Source organism: Castor canadensis, chromosome 10, assembly GCF_047511655.1.
Source record: "Castor canadensis chromosome 10, mCasCan1.hap1v2, whole genome shotgun sequence".
Classification (NCBI taxonomy): domain Eukaryota; kingdom Metazoa; phylum Chordata; class Mammalia; order Rodentia; family Castoridae; genus Castor; species Castor canadensis.
Genome location: NC_133395.1, coordinates 146,377,947 through 146,402,729, shown reverse-complemented (window position 1 = coordinate 146,402,729; position 24,783 = coordinate 146,377,947). Strand labels below are relative to the sequence as shown.

General features: G+C 48.2%; 1 protein-coding gene across 2 annotated transcripts in view; it reads left to right on the top strand.

Annotated features, from left to right (window-relative positions):
- The first annotated feature begins 12,954 nt into the window (after positions 1–12,954).
- LOC109679149 (thioredoxin reductase 3) overlaps positions 12,955–24,783 on the top strand; it is a 56,267-nt gene continuing 44,438 nt past the window's right edge. For both annotated transcript variants that reach the window (XM_074044566.1, XM_074044565.1), the window contains exons 1-5: positions 12,955–13,379; positions 21,396–21,456; positions 22,433–22,542; positions 24,015–24,116; positions 24,314–24,386. In XM_074044566.1, the coding sequence (XP_073900667.1) occupies positions 13,221–13,379; positions 21,396–21,456; positions 22,433–22,542; positions 24,015–24,116; positions 24,314–24,386 (505 nt within the window). In that variant the 5' untranslated portion in view covers positions 12,955–13,220. The remainder of the gene's footprint in view (positions 13,380–21,395; positions 21,457–22,432; positions 22,543–24,014; positions 24,117–24,313; positions 24,387–24,783) is intronic.

Here is a 24,783-nt window from a genome sequence, read left to right as displayed (position 1 = left end):
AGCCTCCAGTGCTAGAATTACAGGTGTGTGCCACCCGACGCTAAGGATGGAGCCCAGGGCCTCGCACATGCTGGGCAAGCGCTCCACCACTGAGCCACAGCCCCACTTTCTATTTCTTTGTATGTTTACGTTATGTTCTGGGCTAATTCCTCACCACGCGCCTCCAGATTACCAGTTTGATCTTCAGCTGTACTCAGTCCACTTCAGCCCACCTGTCGAGCTTTTTCCTAATTAAGGAACCAAGTTTTCAGTACTCTTACTCTTTATGAAGGCAATATCTTGGTCAGCTCTCTGAAGTCGTTGATTAGCCTTGTTCAAAATCCCTGTTCTACTTTCCATGTTAGATCCGATCCTGAGAGATGCTATTTTGTTGTTGATTGATTTTGGTGACTCTTTCATCGTGTTGCTGTGTAGAGAACATGGTGCAGAGACTTTCTTGTTAACTCACACTCAGATTCTCAAGCCAGCTCACAGATTTCCACACAGATCTGAGCAGGTAGCAGCACTGATGCTAATGTGGAGACAGATCAGAGGTGCTCACTTAGCTTCGTCTGGGGAAATGGTGGTCACCTTCTAGTGCTAACACACCTCCTCCTTTCCAGCCTTCTTCCTCTTCCCATTCTAGGCACTCCTTCCCCCAGTTCCAGGATGGTAACTCACTGAGCCCTCCTCACAGGTGTGCCTGGGCCTTCAGGCACAGGTGGCTGCTGATTGGGATCCAAGCTAGGTTGATGTTGAGGCATCCTCTCCGGTGGAGAGCAAAGGAAGAGGAAAAGGTAAGATCACCCCAAAAGCTCTTGAGTGCACTGAGATTTGGGCCAAGAATATAAGATCAATCCACCAATCCAAGGTGCAGGGTGGCTGGCTGAAAAGGGAAAACCAAGGCAGAGTGAAGAAGCAGCAGAACCCAGGAGAGTGTGGCAGGCTGGTGGTGAGTGTGCCCAGATTGGCTCTGGATGGTGCTGGGTGTCCATGGCTGACATTGCTAAACCACGGTGAGGTTGGGCTGCCCAGATGTTCTTGATGGATGGACAAAAACATGCAGCCCAGCCCCACTCCTGCAGGATGGGTCTCAGAATCCCATAGAAGGACTCCCAAGTTTTCCTTGTTCTTTTTCCTCTCGTAAGAAAAGCTTTGGCCTTCAGGGGTGGTGTGGTGGTACAAGTCTGTAATCCACTCGAGAGACTGTGGCAGGAGAATCATAGGTTCAAGGTCAGCCTGGACTGCATAGTGAGACCTGTCTCCTCTTCACACAAAAGGTCTCGGGTCTTGTGTTTCCCTGTGACTGGGTAAGTGCAGGATTATCTAAAATCCACAGACTTTGTACATGAAGAAAACTGCAAATCTTCCTTCGAGTCCAGGCTTGATATCTTTGCAACTGAGAATTTCAGTCTTGGGTTATGAGCATCTTGTCTGCCAGATCTAAGAAATTCACCCACTCTCCCTAGCTGGTTGAGTTTTTTCCCCAAGCCTATAGATATCCCTCATGCTAACTTGACAAAAGAGAGGTGCTTTGAGGCCTGTTTTATAGGCTTTCTATTCTACAGGTTTGCTGCCCATTGCAATCATCCGTCAGAGTCATGAAGCAGCAGTATGCATGCTTTCCTGTTGGCTGATTTTATTTAGACCCTAATTCTTGTGGCTGTTAAAAGAAGAAGAAAGACAACGGCAGGGGGGAGTGCCCTGAGATCTCTCAGAAAATCCTCACCTGCTCCATACATCACAGTTGAAGCACAAGGAGCACAATTATGCTGCAACATAAATACATAAATAAAGCCACCAGGAGTTCAAAAATCGACAGTGGTCTCCCAAATTGTTCCCAATTTCTGGTCAGTCTCCAGATATGGGAACTTTTAGAAACTCCAGTTTAGCTGCAATAACTACTGCTCTCTGCATCGTTAGCCAGCAGACAATACCTCTGCCATGGAGGGAGACCAAGCTCTTCCTGTGCATGACAAGGAGCCAAATCTGAGTGGCCAGTGTGCTGGCCCTGGCTATAGGACCATTGTTCAGTGCTTGGGAACAGAAAAAGGGAGGAGGACTCTGAGAAGGAGCCATGAGCCACTTCCCCCCCAGGTATGCAGCCATCTCTGTCCCTGAGACAGCCGTCCCAATGAGATGAGACGGCTGCACTTAGATATGTCATAGTGGAAAGGATGTGACCTCAAAGCCATTGTGGATCTCATTCATTCTCTTCCGCTGAACACTCTGCACCCACTGTGCATCTCCGCAGCTCCTGAGTGTGGAAAGGACAGGGTTTGTGGGGAGAGGCAGGGCTGCAGAGAGAGGAGAGGGGGCTGAGGCAAGAGATGATTGTGTGACCTGTGTCCCCAGATCACCAGGCTCAACCTTTCTGCTGTTTTATTTCATTCCTACGCAGCCACTGGCTGTGGGCCATGGAAGGGGTCCCTCGTTGTTCCCCCTCCAACATCCTACAGGTGAGAGATAAAATGACCCACTCTCCCCAGGGGTATTTGGCTAGGAGCAGGGGACTGTTAAATACCATTAGAGCACTGTTGATGTTAGCGACAGGCCTTTACCGGTCACTAACTTTACCTCTGTCCTGTTTATTTTTCCTGTAAATAAGCTGAGATGCTGGGGGGTCGGGGTGACCTTTAGACTTCCCTGGTGCCCCGCTGCCCTGAGCAGAGGACTGTCAGCCCAGCAGCTGGTCATCCTGTCCTCATAGCAGCCCCGCTGCTTTGAACACTCCACGGAGGCCTTGAGGAAGCCGCACTGTGACCACAGCGCAGCTCCAGCTCCACAAGACACTGTCCCTGTCACAGTGTTTCAAACAGCTAGTGCCCAGGTTTTTGCCATCACAAACCTCCTGAAGTCTGGATGACCTGCAGCCATTCCCACCCAGGCCAGAGGGGGCGCTGTTCTCCTGTGGCCCAGCAGAAGGCCTGTGATTGGTCCAGAAACAGTCCTTCCTGTACAGGAGTGACTGCTGTGATTGGTGCAAACAAAGGCCTTATTTGCATGAAAGTCTGCTGTGATTGGTGCAAACACCCTTGCCACCCCCCTTTCTGGATATATAAGCAGTCTGTTCTTCTGGCATCAACCTGGAGGGTGTCTTCTGTAGGGTCCTCCTGTGCGCAGTGTACTTTTACTTTTTATCCTTAGTAGAGCAGGCTGAGTGGTAACCTGAAGAGGAAGCAGTGGGAACCCAGGGATCAGTAGTGCTTGGAAGGCTCTAAAGAGTTGTGAAGACAATGAAAGCTGTAAAGAGCTGAAGACAAACGGGGGACCCGCCAAGCCTTAAGGATAATGGGTCCCAGACACCCTAGGCCTGAGGGCTGTAAGAATCAGCTTAGGTCAGGTCTTTTCTGTCAAAGAATTTAATCAGTAAAAACCACCTGACTAACTTGCTTCTCATACGCTCACTTCATCGACTCAGCTTAATATGATAAAAGTTTCTATTAAGATCAAGGAGTTTTATCCTCAGCTGGGCCTGGACAAGAATTCCGCTAGATGCCCTGGTTCTGGAGCTGATAACCAAAAACAGTTACTGCTTCCCTGAACTTTTAAACTTCTTTGTTCCCAAAGCCCCCTCCTAACCTGGCCCCTTTCTAGCCAATTGCATAGACTGTGAGCCCCAAACCTGCCCAATCCAGGGGCAGGAGAGGGACAGCATGGCGTCAGATAAAACCCCTGCAGACGTGCCCCCAGGTGTGTATGCTGCCCGGACTTCCTGGTGTGCACCCATCTGCAGAAGTAAATTTTGCCTTGCCTATTGACTTCTGAGCAGTGTCCTCTCTAGCGACACCCTAATATCTTTAAGATATTTCTTACAGAGCTACAACACTAGCTGCTGTAGTTGTGGAGAGGCCTAACACCCAAAGCCTGCTCAGGAGCTGTGACATTTAACAGTGCTGCTGCTGCCTTTCACTGTTTTCAGACGCCCAGGATTACAGGAGCTGCCAAGTGCCGGGCTGCTGGTTAAATCCAGAGCAGCGAGTCCCCAAGCCGAGTGGCCAGAGCCATGGTCTCTGCGGCCAAAGCCTGGAGCAGAAGGCCCCCAGCCTCAGGCCTGGAGCTGGGAGCCTCTGGGTCTCCGTGCAGCCCCTAGACCTGGGCTCTCAAGGACAGGGACTGCAGGAGCTGGAAGAGGTCCTCACCTTCTCACCATTTCTATCAGGAAGAGCAGGAGGACCCCAGGCAGCTGAGTGTAGCACAGACATCCTGCTCCCCACCGGCCGGCTCTCATGTCCCCTCCTCCCTCCAGTGTCTCCCCGCTGGCATTTCTGCATTCCTCTGGACCACGTGCTGACATGGGCTCCACCAAGTTGAAACTTGCCTGGGCTTTCCCTTCTAGAATGGGAATACCCAAAGTAGCTCAGAGGATCAGAACGGCTGCGGTCAGGTTTCCATGGTTTATAGGTCGAAGTGCTGGACACTGTTTTTAGGGCTCCCTCCTTCCAAGGCTGCTCACTGCCTGTTTGGCACCACCTGACCCTCAAATGCCTCCCTGCCCGGGGCAGTGGTGGGCAGCCGTGCACCCGGGACACTCGGTACGAGCAGAATCGTCCTGGCTTCTTTCTTTTCATCCCTGTGTCCACAGCAGGCATTTCTGCTCCAGCCTTTGCAGTTCGCAGTGCGTGGTTTTGTCCTTTGCGATGAATCCCCGTCATCGTCCCCATTGCGCTTTAAGAGGAAATCAAGACCTGGAGAGGAGGCACACAGCTCCCGTGGGAGCCGCTCTGGGCAAGCTAGCCGGCACTGCCGGTGCCGGTCCCTGTGGGTGGCCGACTGACACTGGCCAGAGGCGCGTGGCCACTGCCCTGTCGCGTGCGCGGCTCAGCGCAGCCCCCGCGGAGCCCTTTGAAAGGCGCGCTCTGCGGTGTCCGCTTCCCGAGGGCGCCAGCGCCACCCAGCGGCCACGCCGAGAACTGCGCGCTGGGGACCCGCGGATGGGAGCAGGACCGAAAGCTGAGCCAAGTCACCCCCCAGCCCTGTCCTGTGGTTTGCTCAGATTGGCAGAAATTGTGCATCTCAGGCTTGCGACCTGGCGGGAACGAGTATTTTGCGGTGCTGGGAATGGAACCCAGGGCCTTGTGCATGCTAAGCAAGCGCTGCCACCGAGCCACACCCCGGCTGGCTCTTGAGATGACAGCTCTTGAATGCCCTGCTGTGTGCGCGGCCCAAGCCACGTTCTGCAGAAGACCCTGGCTGGCATGGCCTGGGCAACCCTCCGCCACCACCCTGCTTGTCTCTGCAAGAGAAGGGCCCTCCCAGACTATGGCCACTCTTTCCTGCCAGGGACCTCAGGTGGCACCACACCGTCCCCATGAGGGAGTCTCAGTCCCATAAAAGAGGGGCTCAGAGTCCTCAACCCCCCTTCTCCCCAGGAGGCTCTTACTTCTGTGCAAACTGGCCGCTGCCTCCTTCCTGGCTTAGTGTGTCAGGATCCTTTGGATGGACAGGCGTTTCCAAGCCAAAGCAAGCGAGGGTCCATGTGCACCCTTCCTCAAAAACAGCACCGAGTTGCCTTCCATTTGTATAACTTAAGGAGAGGCCAGACAACAAGGCGAATCTGTTCCAAGGTGACTTAAGGTCTCCATTTGCAGACGGGAGCAGCTGGCCGTGAGGCTCAGTTTCTGCCTGAGTGGCTCCGCCATTGCCCTCAGAACCTCTGAGGCTGGTTTCTGGAAAGATCAACTCCAGCAAGGAAGGGGGGCTGGGTCCCCTTCCCTTGAGAGCCCCAGTCTGAGCCCTCTGCTGTGGAGGTTAGATGAGAGGGTGCTGCCTCCGGCATGGGTGCTCTGCTCCAGCGATGAGCTGAGTCCACTCAGGGGGCTCCATTAGCTCAGGGGAGCCTCGCTGGGCCACCCAAGGGCTCCCTGCGTGTGGAATATGAGGAAGTGGCACTGGAACACGGTCTGCTCGTGCTCACGTCACAGAGGACGGGAAGGGAGACCTCATGTGGAAAGAGGGGTGTCTTCCTGCTGCCTTAACAAAATCCTCATCTTTCCCCATGGCACACTGACTGCAAACGTACCCCCAGTTTTGCAGCCCGTGTCCTCGAAATGTGACTGTGCCATATCTCCCAGCATGACGTGGAGTATATTCCTCACCCTTTGGACCTGAGCTATGTGGTTGTCACTTGAATCTACTACCTGTTGGAGCATTTTGTTATGCAGCAGTAGCCAAAAGCCTGCTAAATTCATTCTGCTCCAGAACTTGTTCAAGGTCATCCAAAGGGATATCTGTGTCTCTGTGCGCAATTTCGAGGCCCACCTGTCCTCTGGGACTGGGTGTTAGGGAAGCAGCCTGCTAGTAAGGACCCTTTATGGTCACAGGGGATTAGCTGAGGATGGGCTCGGCCTAGTGAACCAACTTGCACAAGGAGGAGAGGCTGCTGTCCTGAGCAGGCAGAAGCTGCAGTATGGCCTCTGATTTTTCCCTGGACACTCCCTCTTCTCTGTGGACTAACCACTTCCTGTTCCTGCTGTTTGGTTGTCCCTCGAGGAATTCCATTCATGCCCCTTCCCTGATGGACGCATGTTTCTTCCTGGAGCCTGTCTTCAAGGAGTGGCCCCTTATTCCTATGGAGGGAAACCTCAAACAACTTCCTGAGAAATGTGCCCGAGGTCAACCTCGAGTCCCTGTGTCTGAACTTATCTTTATTTTGCCTTTAGATGGCACCTTGCTCTAGACATCTAGATTCAAGATTATTGTTGCTCAGAAATTTGGAGGCCGTGCTCCAGTTTCTGTAGCAGTCAGAGTTACTGAGGGGCTTCTGATGACGCGTGTGTCACCCCTTCACCCATGTATTTGGGGAGCTCATGGGACATCACCACTATTCCTGATAGTGCAGAATTATGTGCTGATGTCATTTTTATTCCTTATGCTGGCACCTGGGGACCCACTTAAGCTGAAGACCTGTGCACTTCATTTCTGCAAACTGTCTTCTCTTACTATTTTGCAATTTCTGTCCCTTCTCCGTCCTCTGTATCTGGGGCTCCCCTTAGACATTTCAACCTCAAGGATTGATTTGCTCAGTTCTTATCTTTATTTTTATATTTCCGGCCTTTTTATATTATTGTTTCATACTGTGGGAAGTTTTCTTATAAATCACACATGTGCCTAATAATAAATATACAAATATTACAATATTTTTATACACATGTAAGTACATTTCAGCAACAATACTTCACCTTTGTGACAGCTTTTATGGTTTTGCTTCTTTTTCATATCATCCTGAGCTTGTTTAATTTAATATCTTCTTTTTTAAAGCCTCAAGATATAATTCACATATGTACAATTCATTATTTAATATGCACAGTTTGATGGCTTTTACTATATTCACAGAGTTTTGCACCAGAACCAATCTTAGTACATCTTCATTACTCTTAAAAATGAACCCTACAACCCTTAGCACCCCCTCACCCCCCTTCCTTGCTGCCCTTCTACCTGCCAACGCAAGGCAATCTTCAGTGTGCTTCTGTATGGTGTCTTCTTGACTCTGTCATCTGGTTTCTTGTATCTGCTTAAGAGTTCTGAAGGTATATGAGGTGATCATTTACCACATCCTGTCCTAAGAGACACATGTGGAAGAGAAAGACAAGTAAGTATTGAAAAGAAAAAGAGGGTGTTATGGTTTGGTTATCAAATGTTCCCAAATGGTCCTTGTGGAATCTGGAAACAGGGAGCGCATGTCTTTTAAAACCTGTGATAACCCCCGGGGTGGAAAGAACCAGGTGATTCCCATCCAGTAATCAATGAGTGGGGAGGAGCACGGGTGGCCCCTGGGCCAGGCGAGGGCGGTCTGAGCCTCCCTGAGCCAGGGCACGGTCAATCTGAAATATAATGTTAAGTCATGTGTTTTCTAGGAGTTCCAAAGCTTCCCTAACTCTAGCCTGCCTCAACAGGGCAGTGCTAGGTGAGGTCTGGTCCAGGCTCAATGACATTCCCAAAGACCCAGCTTCCTTCTTTCTTCCACATTTGCTCTCAGGACATTTGCTGTACCTTGTGCGGCTTCTCCACACGACTGACGGATGTCTAGCAGGGGACCACTCCAAGGCAGAGTGGGGTGAAGTCTCCAAATCTCAAGTACAAACGGAAAGTCCTGTAGTCTGCCATGAAGAAGAGCAGGCTATGGTATATGGCAGCCTTGCAGGTGAGCCCATGTCTTGACACACTTAAGTTCAAGAAGGGAGCTTAATTCTCCCTCTGATTATGGGCTGGGATGTCACTTCTGAAGTGAGTTATAAACAGATGGGGATCCCCTCTCTCTCCCTCTCTCTCTCTCTCTCTCCTCTCACCTACGGAAAGTCACCTTCTTTGTTAGTCAGTTTTTCATCACTGTGACACAACACCTGAGAGAAACCGACATAAATGAGGAAAGGTTTACTTTGCTCACGGATGCAGAGGGTTTTAGTCCTCGTTGCTTGGCCCATGGATGTGGGCCTGTCGTGAGGCAGCACATCATGGTGGGAGGGGGTGGGGGACCATGGTGCTGACCTCGTGGTAGCCAGGAAGGAGAGGGAGAGGGAGGGAGAGAGGAGAGCAAGATACACCCTTCAAAGTCACGCCCTGAGTGACCTTCTTCCTCCACCAGGCCCCACCTCTAACAGCCCAATCAGCTATGGATTCATCAATGGATTAATGCATTGATGAGCTGTCATCCTCCTGATCCAATCACCTCTCAATAGCTGGGCACCAAGCATTCAACACAGGAGCCTTTGGGGCCAATTCATCTCCAAGTCATAACACCTGCTCTAGGATACCCGGGAATCCTACAGAGCAGCCCATGTGGTGAACTGAGTTCTGTCCACGGCTGTGGGAATGACCTTGAAGGAGATTCTCCCATCCCAGTGGAGCTGCCATGACTGCAGCCCTGTCCAACAGCTGAACTGTGACCTCACACAGCCTCAGGGCCAGAACCATGGAGCTTTCTGTTTCCAGATTTCTGACCCAGGAAACTGAGAGACAGTGCGTGTGTGCTGTGCTCAGCTGCACAGTGCTGGGCTGACTTGTTCGGTAACAGTCGACAGCTGGCGTAGTACCTGACCTGAGAGGGGACACTTTGCTCTCAGACTCTGCTCATCCCCACCTCACTCCAGGGGATCGGAGGAACGCCCGCAACTTGCAGAGGGAAACGGAGTCTGATTCAAATGTTTTAGAACGAGCTAAATTGTTTACGTGTGTAACAGACACCCTCAGGCGTGTGAAAGCTCAGGCAGGGCTGGTGACCACCACCAGTTGTTAAAAAAATTAGTTGGGATAATGCAAAGCAAATAAGGAAGAAGTGGTTGAAATATTAAAATTCACGAAGGCAAAGCCATTGGTGTTTGACATCAAACCTCCCCAAGTCTCCGTGTCAGTAAGACAAAGTTGTGTGAGGGGCTGTTACCAAGCCAGCCCCGACTGTCACAGAGCCTGACCAGGGAAACGGCAATGAAATCCATAATATTCGTGAATGAGAAGGAGGCGGAGGAAAACGTGGAAGGGCTCCAATTTCTTCCCTTTCTTGCCAGGAAGAAGAAACACCCAGTTCAAAGTTGGAACTTGCTCACGATGTAGTGACTCCAGCCTCGTTGCGCAATCATTTTCTTTAGCGAGCTCTTTGAGGGACTGACACCTTTCCTGGAAAAATGTCTGGATAACCTGAATAAAGAATTTGTACGATTTCAATTTAGCTTTGTTCCTCAAAGTGTCATTCTGTTTTAAAATTAGCTTTGCCGTATTTTGTAAAACCATATGCCTATGCATCTTTCTGTTTAAATGAACACAAAAATAGCTGGAGTGACAGAAAATTGTATTTGGTGGATAATCACTCTTATAGTTTGCTTTGTACTTACTATTTGTGTGTGTTGCTTGAATTTTTGGAGAAAAAATGAGGGTTTTTCTTTGTTGTTTCCTTTCTTTCTTTTTTCTTTTTGGTGGTCCTGAGGTTTGAATGCAGGGCTGCCTGAGCCATGTCCCCAGCCCTTTTTGCTTTAGGTATTTTTCAAATAGGGTCTCATGCTTTTCTGCCCAGTCTGGCCTGGAACTGAGAACTGTCCGATCTCTGCCTCCCTTGTAGCTGGGATTATAGGGGTGAGCCACCAAGCCCAAGTTTTTTGTCAAAATGAATATTTATTTTATAAAAGCAAGCAGAAGATAAATGAATTAACTACAACTTAAGGAATAGGGAAAAGTTACAAAATGGTTCCAAGAAACAAAGGAACTAGCAAAGGTAAAAGCAGAAAATCCTGAATTAGAAAACAAAACAGTCCTATGGTAAAACCTGATTAAGAGATTGTGTTAGCCTTTTGTCACTGTGACAAAATACTGTGACAAAGGAGGAAAGGTTAATTTGGCTCATGGCTTCAGAGGCTTCAGCCCATGGTCACTTGGTCCCATGGTTGTGGGCCCATGTCGAGAGAGAGAATATCATGGCAGGGAACAGGTGCTGGAGCAAAGCTGTTCACCTCATGGTGGCCAGGAGGAGACAGAGGAAGAGAAGAGAACAGGAAGAGGAGAGAACAGGGGAGGAGAGGGAGAGAGTCCCCTCCCTGTCACTACCCTAATTTTCTCCCCCTCTCATCCCTAGGTGAGATCTGGAATCCGTTTCCTTTAACTTGCTCATCCAGAAAACCCCAAATCATGGGGAGGGGCACAGACCAGATATTCAGGGGCTGGCCCTGCCCGCGCCCTGGCTTTGTAGCTGATTTCTTGCCGGTGCTCCAGGGGCACTTGCTGAACACTAGGTCTGTGGGAGGTGTTCGGGAAGGAGCACGTGCGTGGCAGCCCCTGTTTCTGTGTCTGGAGTCCTTCAGGAAGAGGAGTCAGGAGGCCAATGGAGACGCAGTGCACAGAGGCACGCACATCAGCGGGAGTGATGGACAGCAGAAGAGCTGGCGCGGATGATAACAGAGGAAGAGGACACCGGAGCAGCTGAGCAGAGAAGCACAGCTGAGGGCATTTGGGAGATGCTGCAAGATCCACAAATGGGGAGAAATTGGTGCTGACCAAAAGAGGAGGGGCCAAATTCCTGAGACCCATGGAAAGCCGGGTGGAAACGCTACAAGAAGCGGAAGGGAGCACATCCAGTGAATTCAGGTCACAGGAAGATGGCTGCCTGTGTGTCTAAGCACAAGTCGGGATTTGGAGAAATTGAGGAAGAAAGGAAAGGAAAAAGAGGACTGTCCCCTTTCTCCTTTTTGTGTCTTTGTTTTATCCAGACAGTGTCTCCCTGTGTAGCACAGGCTGGCCTTCAACTGCAATCCTTCTGCCTCAGCCTCTGGATGCTGAGATTACAGGCATGAGCCACCATACCCAGCAGTGTCTGGTCTCTAATCTCTGTTATGGTTTGGATATAAAGTGTCCCCAAGAAAGGTTTGTGTGCTCAAGTCTTCATCCCCCAGCTGGTGACGCTATTGAGAGGTGACTGAATCAGGATGGATTTGAGGTCATAGCTGAATGGGGCCTGGTTGGAGACTGTGTCTTTGAAGAATGTATCTTGTACCAGCCCCTCCCCTGCTCCCCTCCCCTCCCCTCCTCTCCTCTCCCCTCCCCTCGTTGGGTAACTCTGTATTGCTTCCTGCTATGGGCAGCACAGTGCTGGATTCTGGAGGTGGAGCTGTGGATGTGTGATAAGGTCGTTTTCTCACGAAGCTCGTTCTAGTGGTGACATGGGGCTGGGGTGGGGCAGATGAGTATGACAGTAATTGCAGGAGATAATTGGCATAGATGTGTCACAAAGAAACTGGGACAGGTGTGAAATGATGACGCCTTGGGGCTTTGACACTGCAAAAGTGTCTTCAAGAAGGGAAAGTTTACACCAAGGTGGCTGACAAGAAGTCATACTTGCTGAGTGGCCATGTGTGTCTGTTCTGTCGCCATAACCAAGCACCATAGACTAGGTGGCTGTGTACAATAGAAATTTGTCACAGTCCTGGAGTCTAGTTGCAAGATCGTTATGTCACCACAGTGGGGAGCACGTTCTTCTCACTGTGTCCTCACACGCATCATTTGGACGGCCTGCCATCCAAGGAATGGTCACAGTACTCTTGTTGGGGCACAGGTGGTGCTGGGCTCTGTATTAGGGAACCGAGGGGAAGCAACCTGGAAACGTTAAGACAGCATTACGATAGAAGATGTAGCATTTTTGCTTAGATTGTGTGATATAAACTTTAAAAAAATAAACATTTCCTAAAGATGGTTTTATTCACACTTCCCAAAATAAAATTGACACATTTGTCCTCCCTGGAGAATCTATATCAATGTTAAGACAGCTAGAGGGGGCTGGAGGAGATTAGTAGCAGTGGAAGGTATTGCACAGAGGCCATTTCTGGGCGGAAACACCAAGACCAGGTGGTCCACGGATGCACACACTGTCAAGATAGCGAAAGGACAAAGCTTTATACCAGGCCCTTTGTGCAGGGCCAGCAGCTCGAGGCCAGCAGGATGGCAGGTGGGGTTGGGGGGCAAGCATAGGTGGTATAAGGGATGAAGCTGTGGGATGTGCAGGGAATAGGTGGGAAGGGGACTTCGCGTAGCGAGCAGATCGCCGCTAGGGGCGGGACGCCGCTAGGGGGCGTGGCTTCGCGTAGGGGGCAGACCGCCGCTGGGGGCGGGGCTGCACGTGGGGGCGGGGCCTCGCGTAGCGGGCAGATCGCCGCTAGGGGCGGGACGCCGCTAGGGGGCGTGGCTTCACGCAGGGGGCAGACCACCGCTGGGGGCGGGGCTGCACGTGGGGGCGGTGCCTCGCGCAGGGGGCCGACCGCCGCTGGGGGCGGGACTGCACGTGGGGGCGTGGCTTCGCGTAGAGGGCAGACCGCCGCTGGGGGCGGGGCTGCACGTGGGGCGGGGCCTCGCGCAGGGGGCCGACCGCCGCTGGGGGCGGGGCTGCACGTGGGGGCGGGGCTTCGCGTAGAGGGCAGCTCGCCGCTGGGGGCGGGGTTGGACTTGGTGGGGCGTCGCGTAGGGGGCGGAACTGCGCTAGGGGGCTGGGCGGGCGGTTGCCAGGTGGGCTGGTGGCCAGTGCGGGGTGTGGACGGCGTGGGCAGCGTTCTGGGCCCTTAACCACGGTTCTCGGCATTGTAATAGCTGCCGCCCGCGTCTCGGTCCCTAAGCAGACCCGACCCGGCCCGGCCGGGAGCGACAGCGAAGTCCTGGCGCAGCCTCCGTCCCCTCCGCCGCCGCCGAAGCCGCGGGCGCCCGCGTCGCCAGGCAGGGGGAAGGCGGGAGTCGGCCCCAACCGCCGCCAGGGCAACGTCGGCGGAAGGCCCATGGCGTCGCCGCCCGGGCGCCGAGCCCGCCTGTCGTCCCCCGGGACCAGCCGTCAGCCCTCCGAGGCCCGCGAGGAGACACGGCGCCGCCTCCAGGGCCTCATCGAGGGCAACCGAGTGATGATCTTCAGCAAGAGCTACTGTCCTCACAGCGAGCGGGTAGGGCGGGGCCGCCCCGACGCCTTGTCCCCGGTCCTTGTCCCCGGTCCTTGTCCCCGGTCCTTGTCCCCGGTCCTCCGGGGTCCGCCCTCAGGCCCCACACCGCGGGAAGGCGCGGCCAGGCCTGCCCGGACCCCGCCCACCTGGTCCAGGGCCATGGCCAGTGTCAGCTGCTTCTCTTTTAACCTGCTGTGCGATCGTTAAACGTTATCGAGACGGATAAAAGACTTTGTACGAAGTTTTGTCTTGATGAAAGGGACGTGCGAGGAGTGGCCGTGATTCAAATCCCACCTCTTAACTCAGGTGCCTTCTCGTCCAGGTAGGGAACTAGGCGGGGCCTTGGTTTCCGCGTCCTGTAAGATGAGGTGAGGGGAGGCTGTGAGGATGACACGAGGTTTGGCCATTTAAGCTGTCCCTCACTCCGTAACATTGGGCTCTAGGCAGGCTCTCAGCATTTCTATGGCCATGTGTATTCTGAGTTCAAAAATAGCCGACTTAGATGTCACCTAACATTATCAGGCAGTTGATAGTGAGTGGGGGGTGTTAGCTCCGTGGTAGAACGCTTTGCTGGCTTGTGCAAGGCTCTGGGGTCGTCTCCAGCAACTCAACAATCAAAGAAAACCAAACAGCCAAGCCTGGTACTGCACGTCTGTAATCCCAGCACTTGGGAGGCTGAGGCACTGGATCATGATTTGGTGGCCAGCCTAGGCTACCAAAGATGATGGTGCCAACAGGATGAGAGACCATGCCTCATCGTGTTGGCGCCCCCCACCCCGCCCCGGGGAAAAATAAATGGTAGTAATGATACATGGAAGATAATGTATAGAAAAATGTATAGAAAAATGAGCTGTTGAGTCATGAAGTTACAGGCTGTCTGAAAGTCGTTAAAAGTTTGTATAGATATATATGGATTTGTTGTGTATATATACTTTCTTTTTTCTTAGCATATGTCAATTGAACAAAGGGGTTTCATTGTATTATTTCCATACCTACATATAAGGAGCTTTGATGCAGAATTTCTGAAAACATGTACTCACACGTATTCATTTCAGACACTAATAAAATGACGCTAGCAGCTTGGAAGCCTGGGATGTCTCCTACCTCCCTCCAGTATTAACAGTGGCCATAATCCTCCTTGTTACAGATTCATGAAATACATAAACATCATTCACAATATTTTGTTCCTTTTGGCCTGTTTTGGAGTCTTTATGCAAAGAGAATCACATACACACACACACACACACACACACTCCTTTCCACAACAGGTATGGTTTAGAGTCTCATGCATGTTGGCACCTGTAGCTATGCCTCATTCAGTCTCATTGCTATTAAGTGTCCCTAGACTGAATCATACCACATTCTATCATTTCATTGTTTCTAGTATTTTCTTCTGAAAAACAAATGGCTATATGCCTGTTCTTTGGACACATCTCCCTGTGTACCCAAGGGACACTTACTCTAGGGTAGATGTCTTGAAGCTGAATGGCTGGGCATGGAGACTCATGAAGTCATCCACATAAACAGAGCAGTGCCTGACTATTCCATGCATTTATGTTGGTTTGTCCTACCAGGTGGTGTGTAGAATTCCTCTTGCTGTCTAGCCTTGGTAACTCTTGATAACTTTCATTTTTGCCATTCTGGCAGCTATAAAGTGTTCGGTCAATTTTGCATTTTTCTGCTGAAGTCCATGTATTTAGGGTCATGTGAGTTTCTGGTCTTTTGCTTATTTTTCTGTTGAATTGTTTTGTCTACCACCATACCGACCTGAATGCACCCGATTTCATCTATGGAATTGTTTTTGCTTTGTTGCTCTAATTTGTAGCTCTTCTTTATAAATTTTGGATACTAATCCTTTGGTTTTAGATATATTACATGTTTATTTGACTTTTTTCCCCCTCTCTTTCTGGGATCTTTTACCTAACTGAAGCCAACTGAAGTTTGTACATTTAATGAGTTGAACCCATCACTCTTTATCTTTCATGCTTTGTGGTTTTTTTGTGTCTTACTTAGGAGACTGTTTCTATTCTCTGTGGCCATGAAGGCATTCTCCTGATTTAACTCCTGAAAGTTTTATAGTGTGCTTTTCACACTCACCTTCTCTCGTGTACCCTAATTGTTGTTGGCGATGGGTGAGGGTCCCATTGGGTTTTCCCTTAGGACTACCAGTTGCCAGTTTCTTCTCCTGAAGAGCCTGTCCTTTCCATGTTAGTTAGTATGATGCTTATTCATCAGTAACCAAGTCCTCCCCTATAGGTTGATCTGTGTCTGGGGTGTTTTTCTGTCTGTATTTTGTAGAGTTTGTAGAAGCACCCAGAGACCAGAGCTATGTTGTCCATCTTCTGCTGTGTCACTGGGGCCTAGCATTGCAGCAGGCACATACTGTGATTGGACAAATAAATGCTCTCAGATCATTCTAGTAAAGTCTCAGCTGGTGCAGAAACATAGGCCACAGGAGCCTGTGTCCTGGGTGTGTCAACACTTCTTGTGATGTCGCCACTACTTTGAGTCCCATTATGTAATCAGACAGCTCTAATCATTGGAATTTTTTAGAGTGAACTAAAATCTGCCTCCCTGAGGCACTTGCTAACTCTTGGATTTGCACTGCTCCAGCAGGCAGACAGAGGGTCCTTGATGCTACTTGGATGGCAGATCGTCTGGTACTTTCCAAGTGTTTTCCTTGCCTGTGAACAGCCTGTGTTCATACACATCTGTCTCTGCAGGTGACAGCTTGCTAACTTCATTGTGCAGTAGTTTGCTTATGAGCTCTTTAAATGTATCACCCACAGTTGGTTGCCACATTTCACATACATCCTTGCAGAATCAGAGCTTTGTCCCTTGACCAGGCTGCTAATGTCACTCAACAAGAATTAGTTACTGGGTGCTGAGTGGTATGGAGACATCAAAATGAATTCATCTTGGTCTTGCCTCCCAAGAATGCCATCTGTTTGAGCTATGATCAACAGGATCAACCCACTCTTATGTGCAGAAAGAAGAGTGTCTGAAAACCAAGGACTGGGGGATTGATAGATGGCAGCTTCTGTGGAAGATCAGAGAAGTCTAAGAAAATGATGGTCAGCTGGTCCTCATGGGTAAAGTGGACGTCTGCAGGTAGGGAAGAGCAGGTAGCTGAGGAATTGGTGTAAGCAAAGGTGGGAGATGATATAGGAAGAAGTCTGACAGAACATAGGGTAGTGAAGGGAAACCTGGAGAACTCATTGAAGAATAACTGCAGTGGTTTGGTTTCAGGGGTGAATTAGGTCTTAACATGCTTGCGGGTAAGCGTGGACTTAATAATATGGCAAAGAAGAGTCATCACAGACTTGTGAGCAGGACCTGACATGTGATTTGGCCATTGCTGAAACTAGACCAAGAGTACAAGTCTCTGAACTTGTGTGGAAATCACAGTTAAGGGACAGATATGAGATAATAACATAAACTAAATAGTAACAAAGATTCCCTGATATTTTTAACACTTTCTCCACATTAAGTTTAAGCCACATTTCCTCAATCTTGAATTTTTACATTTATGGATTAACATTTTATACTTTCATTAGTTGCTCTTTTAAAAATTATCATGGTAAAATACATAACATAAAATTTACAATTTTGGCCATTTTTAAAAGTGGAGTTCAGTGATGTTAAGCACTGATCACATTGTTGTGCAGCCATTACCACCATCCATCTCTAGAACATTTTGTCTTTCCAAACTGAAATTCTCTACCCATCAAACACTTCACTCCTCCTTTCCTCCTTTCCTAGTACCTAGTAACCACCAATCTGCTTTCTGTGAATTAACTTCTCTAGGTACCTCACAGAGGGAATTATACAGCATTTGCCTTCTGTACCTGGCTTACCTCACTGAGCCTAGTCTCTTCAAGGTTCATCCATGTTGACTGTGTGTCAAACTTTTTCTTCCATTTTAAGGATAAATAATAATCCTTTTGTGTCTGTGAGTGTGTGTGTATGTGTGTGTGAGGGGGGGTGTTTGGTAGTCGTGGTAATGGTTGTTGGGGGGTATGAGGGGGGTGTTTGGTGGTCATGGTAATGGTTGTGGGGGTGGGGGGGTATGTTTGGTGTCATGGTGATGGTTGTGAGGGTGTGTGTGGGGGTGTGTTTGGTGGTCATGGTGATGGTTGTGAGGCTGTGGGGGGGGCGTTTGGTGGTCATGGTGATGGTTGTGGGGATGTGTTTGGTGGTCATGGTGATGGTTGTGAGGGTGTGTGGGGGGGTGTGTTTGGTGGTCATGGTGATGGTTGTGGGGGGGGTGTGGGGTGTGTGTTTGGTGGTCATGGTAATGGTTGTGGGGGTGGGGGGTGTGTTTGGTGGTCATGGTGATGGTTGTGGGGGTGTCTGTGGGGAGGCGTTTGGTGGTCATGGTGAAGGTTGTGGGGGTGTGTGTGGGGTGTGTTTGTTGGTCATGGCGATGGTTGTGGGGGTGTGTTTGGTGGTCATGGTGATGGTTGTGAGGGTGTGGGGGGGTGTGTTTGGTGGTCATGGTGATGGTTGTGGGGGTGTCTGTGGGGGAGCATTTGGTGGTCATGGTGGGGGTGTGTGTGGGGTGTGTTTGGTGGTCATGGTGATGGTTGTGGGGATGTGTTTGGTGGTCATGGTGATGGTTGTGAGGGTGTGTGGGGGGGGTGTGTTTGGTGGTCATGGTGATGGTTGTGGGGATGTGTTTGGTGGTCATGGTGATGGTTGTGAGGGTGTGGGGGGTGTGTTTGGTGGTCATGGTGATGGTTGTGGGGGGTGTGGGGGGTGTGTTTGGTGGACATGGTGATGGGTGTGGGGGGTGTGTTTGGTGGTCATGGTGATGGTTGGGGGTGTGGGTGGGTGTGTTTGGTGGTCATGGTAATGGTTGTGGGAATGGGGGGTGTGTTTGGTGGTCATGGTGATGGTTGTGGGGGTGTCTGTGGGGGGGCATTTGGTGGTCATGGTGAAGGTTGTGGGGGTGTCTGTGGGGAGGCGTTTGGTGGTCATGGTGAAGGTTGTGGGGGTGTGTGTGGGGTGTGTTTGTTGGTCATGGCGATGGTTGTGGGGGTGTGTTTGGTGGTCATGGTGATGGTTGTGGGGGTGTGGGTGGGTGTGTTTGGTGTCATGGTGATGGTTGTGGGGGTGTGTTTGGTATTCATGGTGATGGTTGTGGGGGTGTGGGTGGGTGTGTTTGGTGGTCATGGTGATGGGTGTGGGGGGTGTGTTTGGTGGTCATGGTAATGGTTGTGAGGGTGTGGGGGTGTGGTGTGTGTGTGGTGTCTGATGGTGATGGTGGTGGTTGTTGTAGTGCATATGTGTGTGTGTGTACCACATTTTGCTTATCTGAGCACCAGTGGACGCTTGGGTGGCTCCTACCTTTTGGCTATTGTGAATGAAGCCACTGTGAGCATAGTGTACAAATATCAAATATCTATTGAGTCACTGCTTTGAATTCTTTTAGGTGCATACCTAGAAATGGAATTGCTGGGCCATAAGGTTTTTCTACTTTAAATTCTTTGAGAAACTGTCACTCTGTCTTCCATAGTGGTTGTCCTATTTACATTCCCACCACAAGTGCACAGGGGTCCCAGTTTCTGCACATCCTCATCGACACTTATTTTCTGGATTTTTAAAAATAGTAGTTATCTTAATGAATGTGAGTGGTATCTAATTGTGGTTTTGATTTGCATTCCCCAAAGATTAGTGCTGTTGAACATCTTTATATGTGCTTACTTGTGTATCTTCTTTGAAGAAATGTCTATTTAGGTACTTTGTCCATTTTTAAATTGGATTTAAAATTTTTATCACTGAATTTTAGTAGTTTTTCTATATAATGTAGATAGTAATCCTTTAGACATGAGATTTGCAAATAATCTCTTCAATTCTTTGAGTTGTCTATTCACATAGTTGATAGTGTCCTTTGATGTACAAAAGTTTTAAATTTTTATGAGGCTTATGTTGTCTACTTTCTTGTTGCTTGTGCCTTTGGTGTTACGTCCATGAATCAGGGTCTGGGAACCTAAGGGACAGATGAGTGAGTCAGTAGCCCATCCCTCCATGAAGAGCTCTATGAGCCCTGTACCCTGAGGAGGCGATACATAGTCTCATATATCTGCCACAGGGCTGATAAACAAAATGCTCTCAAGGTTGTTTCCCCCCAGTAAGGGGCAAACAGATCAGCTCATGGAAGAGAGCCTGTGCAACCAATGAAAGAACCCACCTAACCCTTACCCTAACCCAGAGTTAAAGTGTCCATAAAAAGCCCCAGCCTTCACCTCAGCAGGGAGCCACCGGTTTCTGGGCTCCGCTGCACTGCTCTACCTGCAGCCTTCTCTTTTTGTAATCTACCTGTGTGTGCACTATCCATGTCTCTTGAGCTTATTCCTAAACCCAGTGAAGACAAGAGCCCCTGGAGTGGCTCCCCTGTACCCCACAACATCATGACTTTTGCGCTGTGTTTTCTTCTAAGAGTTTTATAGGTTCAGTTCTTACATTTAGTCTTTGATCCACTTTGAGTTAGTGGATCAGACTGTTTATGGTGTCCAGGAATGGTCCACTTTCATTTTTTTGCATGTGGATAATCAGTTTTCCGAGCATCATTTGTTGAAAAGACTATTCTTTCCCTGTTGAATGCCACTGGCACTCTTGTCAAAAATCATTTGACCACATATGTAATGCTTTGTTTCTGAGATTTCCATTTTCTTCCATTGGTCTATATGTCTTTATTTATACTACTACCACTCTGTTTTGATTATGATAACTTTGCATTAAGTTTTGAAATCAGGAAGCATGGTATCTCCAACTCTGATTTTTAAGGTTGTTTGGCTATACAAGGCTCCTCGGAGAGTCCATCTGAATTTTAGAAATATTTTTCTACTTCTGCAAAAAACACCATCAGAATTTTGATAGGGATGGAATTGAATCTGTAGATTACTTTGGGTACTATTGACAATAAAATGTCTTTTAATCCATGAATGTAAGATTTCTTTCTAATTATTGATATCGCCTTTAATTTTTCTCAGCCAATATTGTACAGTTTTTAGTGTACAAGTCTTTTGTTTCCTTGGTTACATTTATTCCTAAACAATTTTTATTGTTAATTAAATTTTTCCTAATTCATTTTTGAATCATTCATTGTTAATATATGGAAAATTGACTAATTTTTCATGTGTTGGTATTATATCCTGCAGTGTTGTTGAATTTGCTTATTCTTCCAGTTTTGATATTCTTGTGTTTGTGGAATCCTTAGGGTTTTCTACATATAAGTTCATGTTGTCTATAAACAGAGATAACTTTACTTCCTTTCCAAGTTGGATACATTTTATTCCTTTTTCTTGCCTTATTGCTCTGGCTAGGACTTCCAGTACTATGTTGAAATGGAAGTGGTAAAGCAGGCTTGCTTGTCTCCTTCTTGATCTCAGAGGAAACAGTATTAGTCTTTTACCATCAAGTATTATGTTAGCTGTGGGATTTTCATATATTGATTTAATTTGTTGAGGTAGTTTCCCTTTATTCCTAGTTCTTAGAGTGTTAGAATGGTACAATTTGGTTCTCACTAATTGCTTCACCTCGTGGAAGGAAGCTGGAACCCAGGTCACTGCTTTCCCCCATGCAGCACTGGGAAACACTGGGAAGTAGCTTGGGCAAGGACAAGTAAAATGCCACACAGTTGAGGAGCAACTGGCAAACACTTGTCTATTTCTGCTTCTAGAGGGAAGAGATTGAGTCCTGTTCATTGTATCTCACAGATTTAGAACAGTGAATGACCCATCCTAGGTATCTGATGGATAGAGAGGTCAGATGAGTTAATGACTGATGAGGGAAATGCAGAACAGGAAGTGGTGTGTGGAAGAAGATGCATTGCATTTGGAGCATGATGCCACTGGGACACCAAGTTTCTGACTTGAGTCCAGAAAGGAGACTTGGGAATCACAAGGAGGTAGAGACTGAAAAGAGCTCAAATTCCTGAAGGGCGTTCATTCTGGATGTGTCCTTCTCTGTGGCCACATTTCACAAGAGTGAAACTCAGGCAAATTTCTGTTACAGGTTAAAGAACTCTTTTCTTCTTTGGGAGTTGACTATAAAATCTTGGAACTTGATCAAGTTGGTAAGTAGACAGTACATAGTGTTGTTTATAAAATACCAAATGATTGACTTTTTTCCATTTACTTGTTCAACTCAATTTACTCTGGTCTCTGTGTTAGATGAACCATTTTTTCTTTATTCAAACATATAGAAACAAACCCTTCCATAACAGTTTGGTGTAGGTTTTCACATTTGTATGTTTTTCATATTAAAAGGAATAGAGTGGGGGGGAGTTTTACAAAGTGCTATTTGAGAAGTTTCAGATGTGTCTGTCAACTTTCTAGCAAAGTAGATTAAGCTGTAATAAATGAAAGGAATGCCCTTCTGTTTCCTGACTGTGTTCCTTCCCTCAGGGAGAGCACGTTAAGTTTTTAGGGTTATGTTTTTCAACCCTTGTCATCTATGCCTCTGATACCCACTGAACACCTTATAGCTGGGGTCCTTTGCTGGGGCGGGGACCTGGTGGTGATCAGAAATCAGTTCATCTCCCTTTCATGGCATTGGCTTGTTTTAGCCAAGTCACCTCAGGAAAGGAAATAATTTCGAATCTTTGAGATGGCTCTAAAAGTCTACCACACAAGGCACTTTTAAGTAGTCATAGCCCAGTTTTATTTTCAGGGATAGAGGATAAATTTTGGACTGTGCTCATAAAAATTTTAAATGTAGTAATGGAAAATTGTGAGTGTTTCCTAAGCTATTGTTGCAGCAGACGTTGTCTTGACATTGGCTCTTGTAGGAGAGTTCTTATCCCTTCTTGCAGTCATTGAATGATAGCCCAAAGGCTAATTTAGAAGGCCTTAGGAATCTGTAGATTGGTCTTCATTTTTTAAGGGTTCCTCTGAAAGCATGGGTATTTACCATCTTGGTCATCATTTCACAAGTTACAGAGCACCCTGGCCTCTTGTGGGGGTCTACTCATGAGCATTTGAGGATTGTAACATTTAGTTCAAGTCACAAAGCTTGGGCGCTCTTTACAGTGTTTTGTATAATTTTTTTAGATGATGGGGCCAGTGTTCAAGAAGTGCTGTCAGAAATCACTAATCAGAAAACCGTGCCCAATATTTTTGTGAATAAAGTACACGTGGGTGGATGTGACCGAACTCTGCAGGTAAGCATAGTGTATATTCTTGAATGCTGCTTGTTCACATTTTGTGTACAAAAGTGTCAAGGGAGAGAAAATGGTTTTTAGGAGGTGATTTCTTTGTCTTCTGGAAGTTGTAAAGTGGAAAGGCAGATAGAGTGGCTCTCTGATAATCTTGATGACTTTAAGGAAAACGAGCTTTTCTACCTACTGAACTTGAGAGGCTGAGGAGGAGACAGCTTTTGAGGGCAATTACTAGACCCCACAGGTGGGCCACAGAGTCTCTTCTAACAGGGAGAGAAATGAGGCCGCTCCCCAGTAAACGTCGGTGCTTTTGTCCAGGGTAATCAGAATCCCATCAAGGCTGCTGACACTGGGGTGTGTGCAGAAGGCTTTTAGTTCAGAGTCATTCAGTCAGGTAGCGTCAGACCGAAAGGTCTGTGGTAGGGTGCTCAACTAGCACGTGTGAAGCCCTGAATTTGATCCACAGCAGCCTCTCCCCCAAATTGATGTCTGTTAAATTAGGTTCTAATTCTAATTATTTATTTTTACTAAAATTCTGTTCCATTTTATCCTTTATAAATATGCAAATGTTAGCATCCAGTGATTGACTAGTTACTTACTTGAAATTTTCATTAAGACTTATAATTTGGTTGGGGAAAACAGATTGCCTGCATTGAATGTGAACCTCTGGTCTATATGTTCTATAGACGAGAGCAGGGTGGCAGGCGCTGTAACTGCAGCCCCCAAACACTTCCTGAAGCACTGGCCCCATAGTCCTGAGCTGGGAACTGAGGCGGGGCAGGATCTGGAGATACAGAGGTAGCCAAGCTCTCTCAGGACGGAAAGACTTTTCCTCGGGAGGTAGACCTGTAGGAGAAAGGTTTCCCCAGGCGCATCTAAGAAAGGAGGCCGTGGAGTCCTTGCAGGACTTCTAAAAGCCATCTTGGGCACCTGTTCTTCAGGGCCACATATTACCTCTGACCTCATCTAACTACTTCTGCTCACCAAGAGGCCGAATGAGCAAGGGACTATGGCCCAGAGCCAAGGTCACACTATTGAAGAAAGAAGCAGCAATGCCTTTGTCTGTTTAGAAAGATCACCAGCCCAGCTACAAAATTTAGATCAATTTATGAGAGATTGTGAAAAATTACTAATGATTCATAGGAGTTGCTTATAAAAGGAAGACTAGCACAGGAGAACAAGGATCCCCAAAAGTGATACTGCACTTGACTGTCATATTTGGACCAACCAAGGACACAGACACACCCTCCAGGTCCTTTGACACATTCTAGCTATCAGTTGCCAGGGCAAAATGGCCGGCAGTGGGTGTACTTTGACGTAAGTTCTGACGAGTTGGATGCTCTTTGGATAATTTAGATGTTTATCAAGTAGCTTCTCAGATTTTTTAGTAAAAGAGCTCCGTGGTGATTGCACATTGAGTGAAAATAAACAGTTTTAGAACTTTAACTCTGTGATACTCTCTCCTCTTGGTGAAGGCACATCAGAACGGTTTGTTGCAGAAGCTCCTTCAGGAGGATACACACGATTACGATCTCATTGTCATTGGTGGTGGTTCTGGGGGCCTCTCTTGTGCGAAGGTAGGCACACGGAAATGAACCTCATACTTGACTTTTTAAAAAGCTAATTTTAATGTTACAGTCTAAGCTTTTATTATAATAACTGATTTAATTTAGGGAAAGACTGTGCTGTCTCACAAAAACAGACCTCATTTAAAGGAGCGAAAAATCGGGGGTGAAAAAATGACAAGATCTTTATACGTAGTTGTTTTTTGTAGGAAGCTGCCATTTTGGGAAAGAAGGTAATGGTGCTAGACTTTGTGGTCCCATCGCCTCAGGGCTCATCCTGGGGTAAGCTGCTTTTCTTTGTTGTTCTTTGCTCTTTACCTGCACTGCTGTTATGTCATGTCATTTAACCCCTGCACTATCAAGAGGCTGTGCAGTCTGTTCCTCAGATGAGGAGACCTGAGTCTCTCAGGTCATAGTTAACAGGTGGTGACACTGGAGGGATAATATAGAAGTAATTAAGGAAACCCTTGCAAAAAGAAAGAAGATGCCATGACCCACGTTCCAGCACTTGTGTCATAGTTTCCTGCCTACGTGTGCTCACGTTGTCCCAGTGTTTATACCGCGTCCTGGCCACATCGACGTCTGTCTGAGTTTCTGCATCTGTTTCATGGCTGAGGGCAGTGGCTGCACAGCAGAGGATGGCGTCATGCCTCAGGCCTCAGGGCAAGGTCCCAGCTCT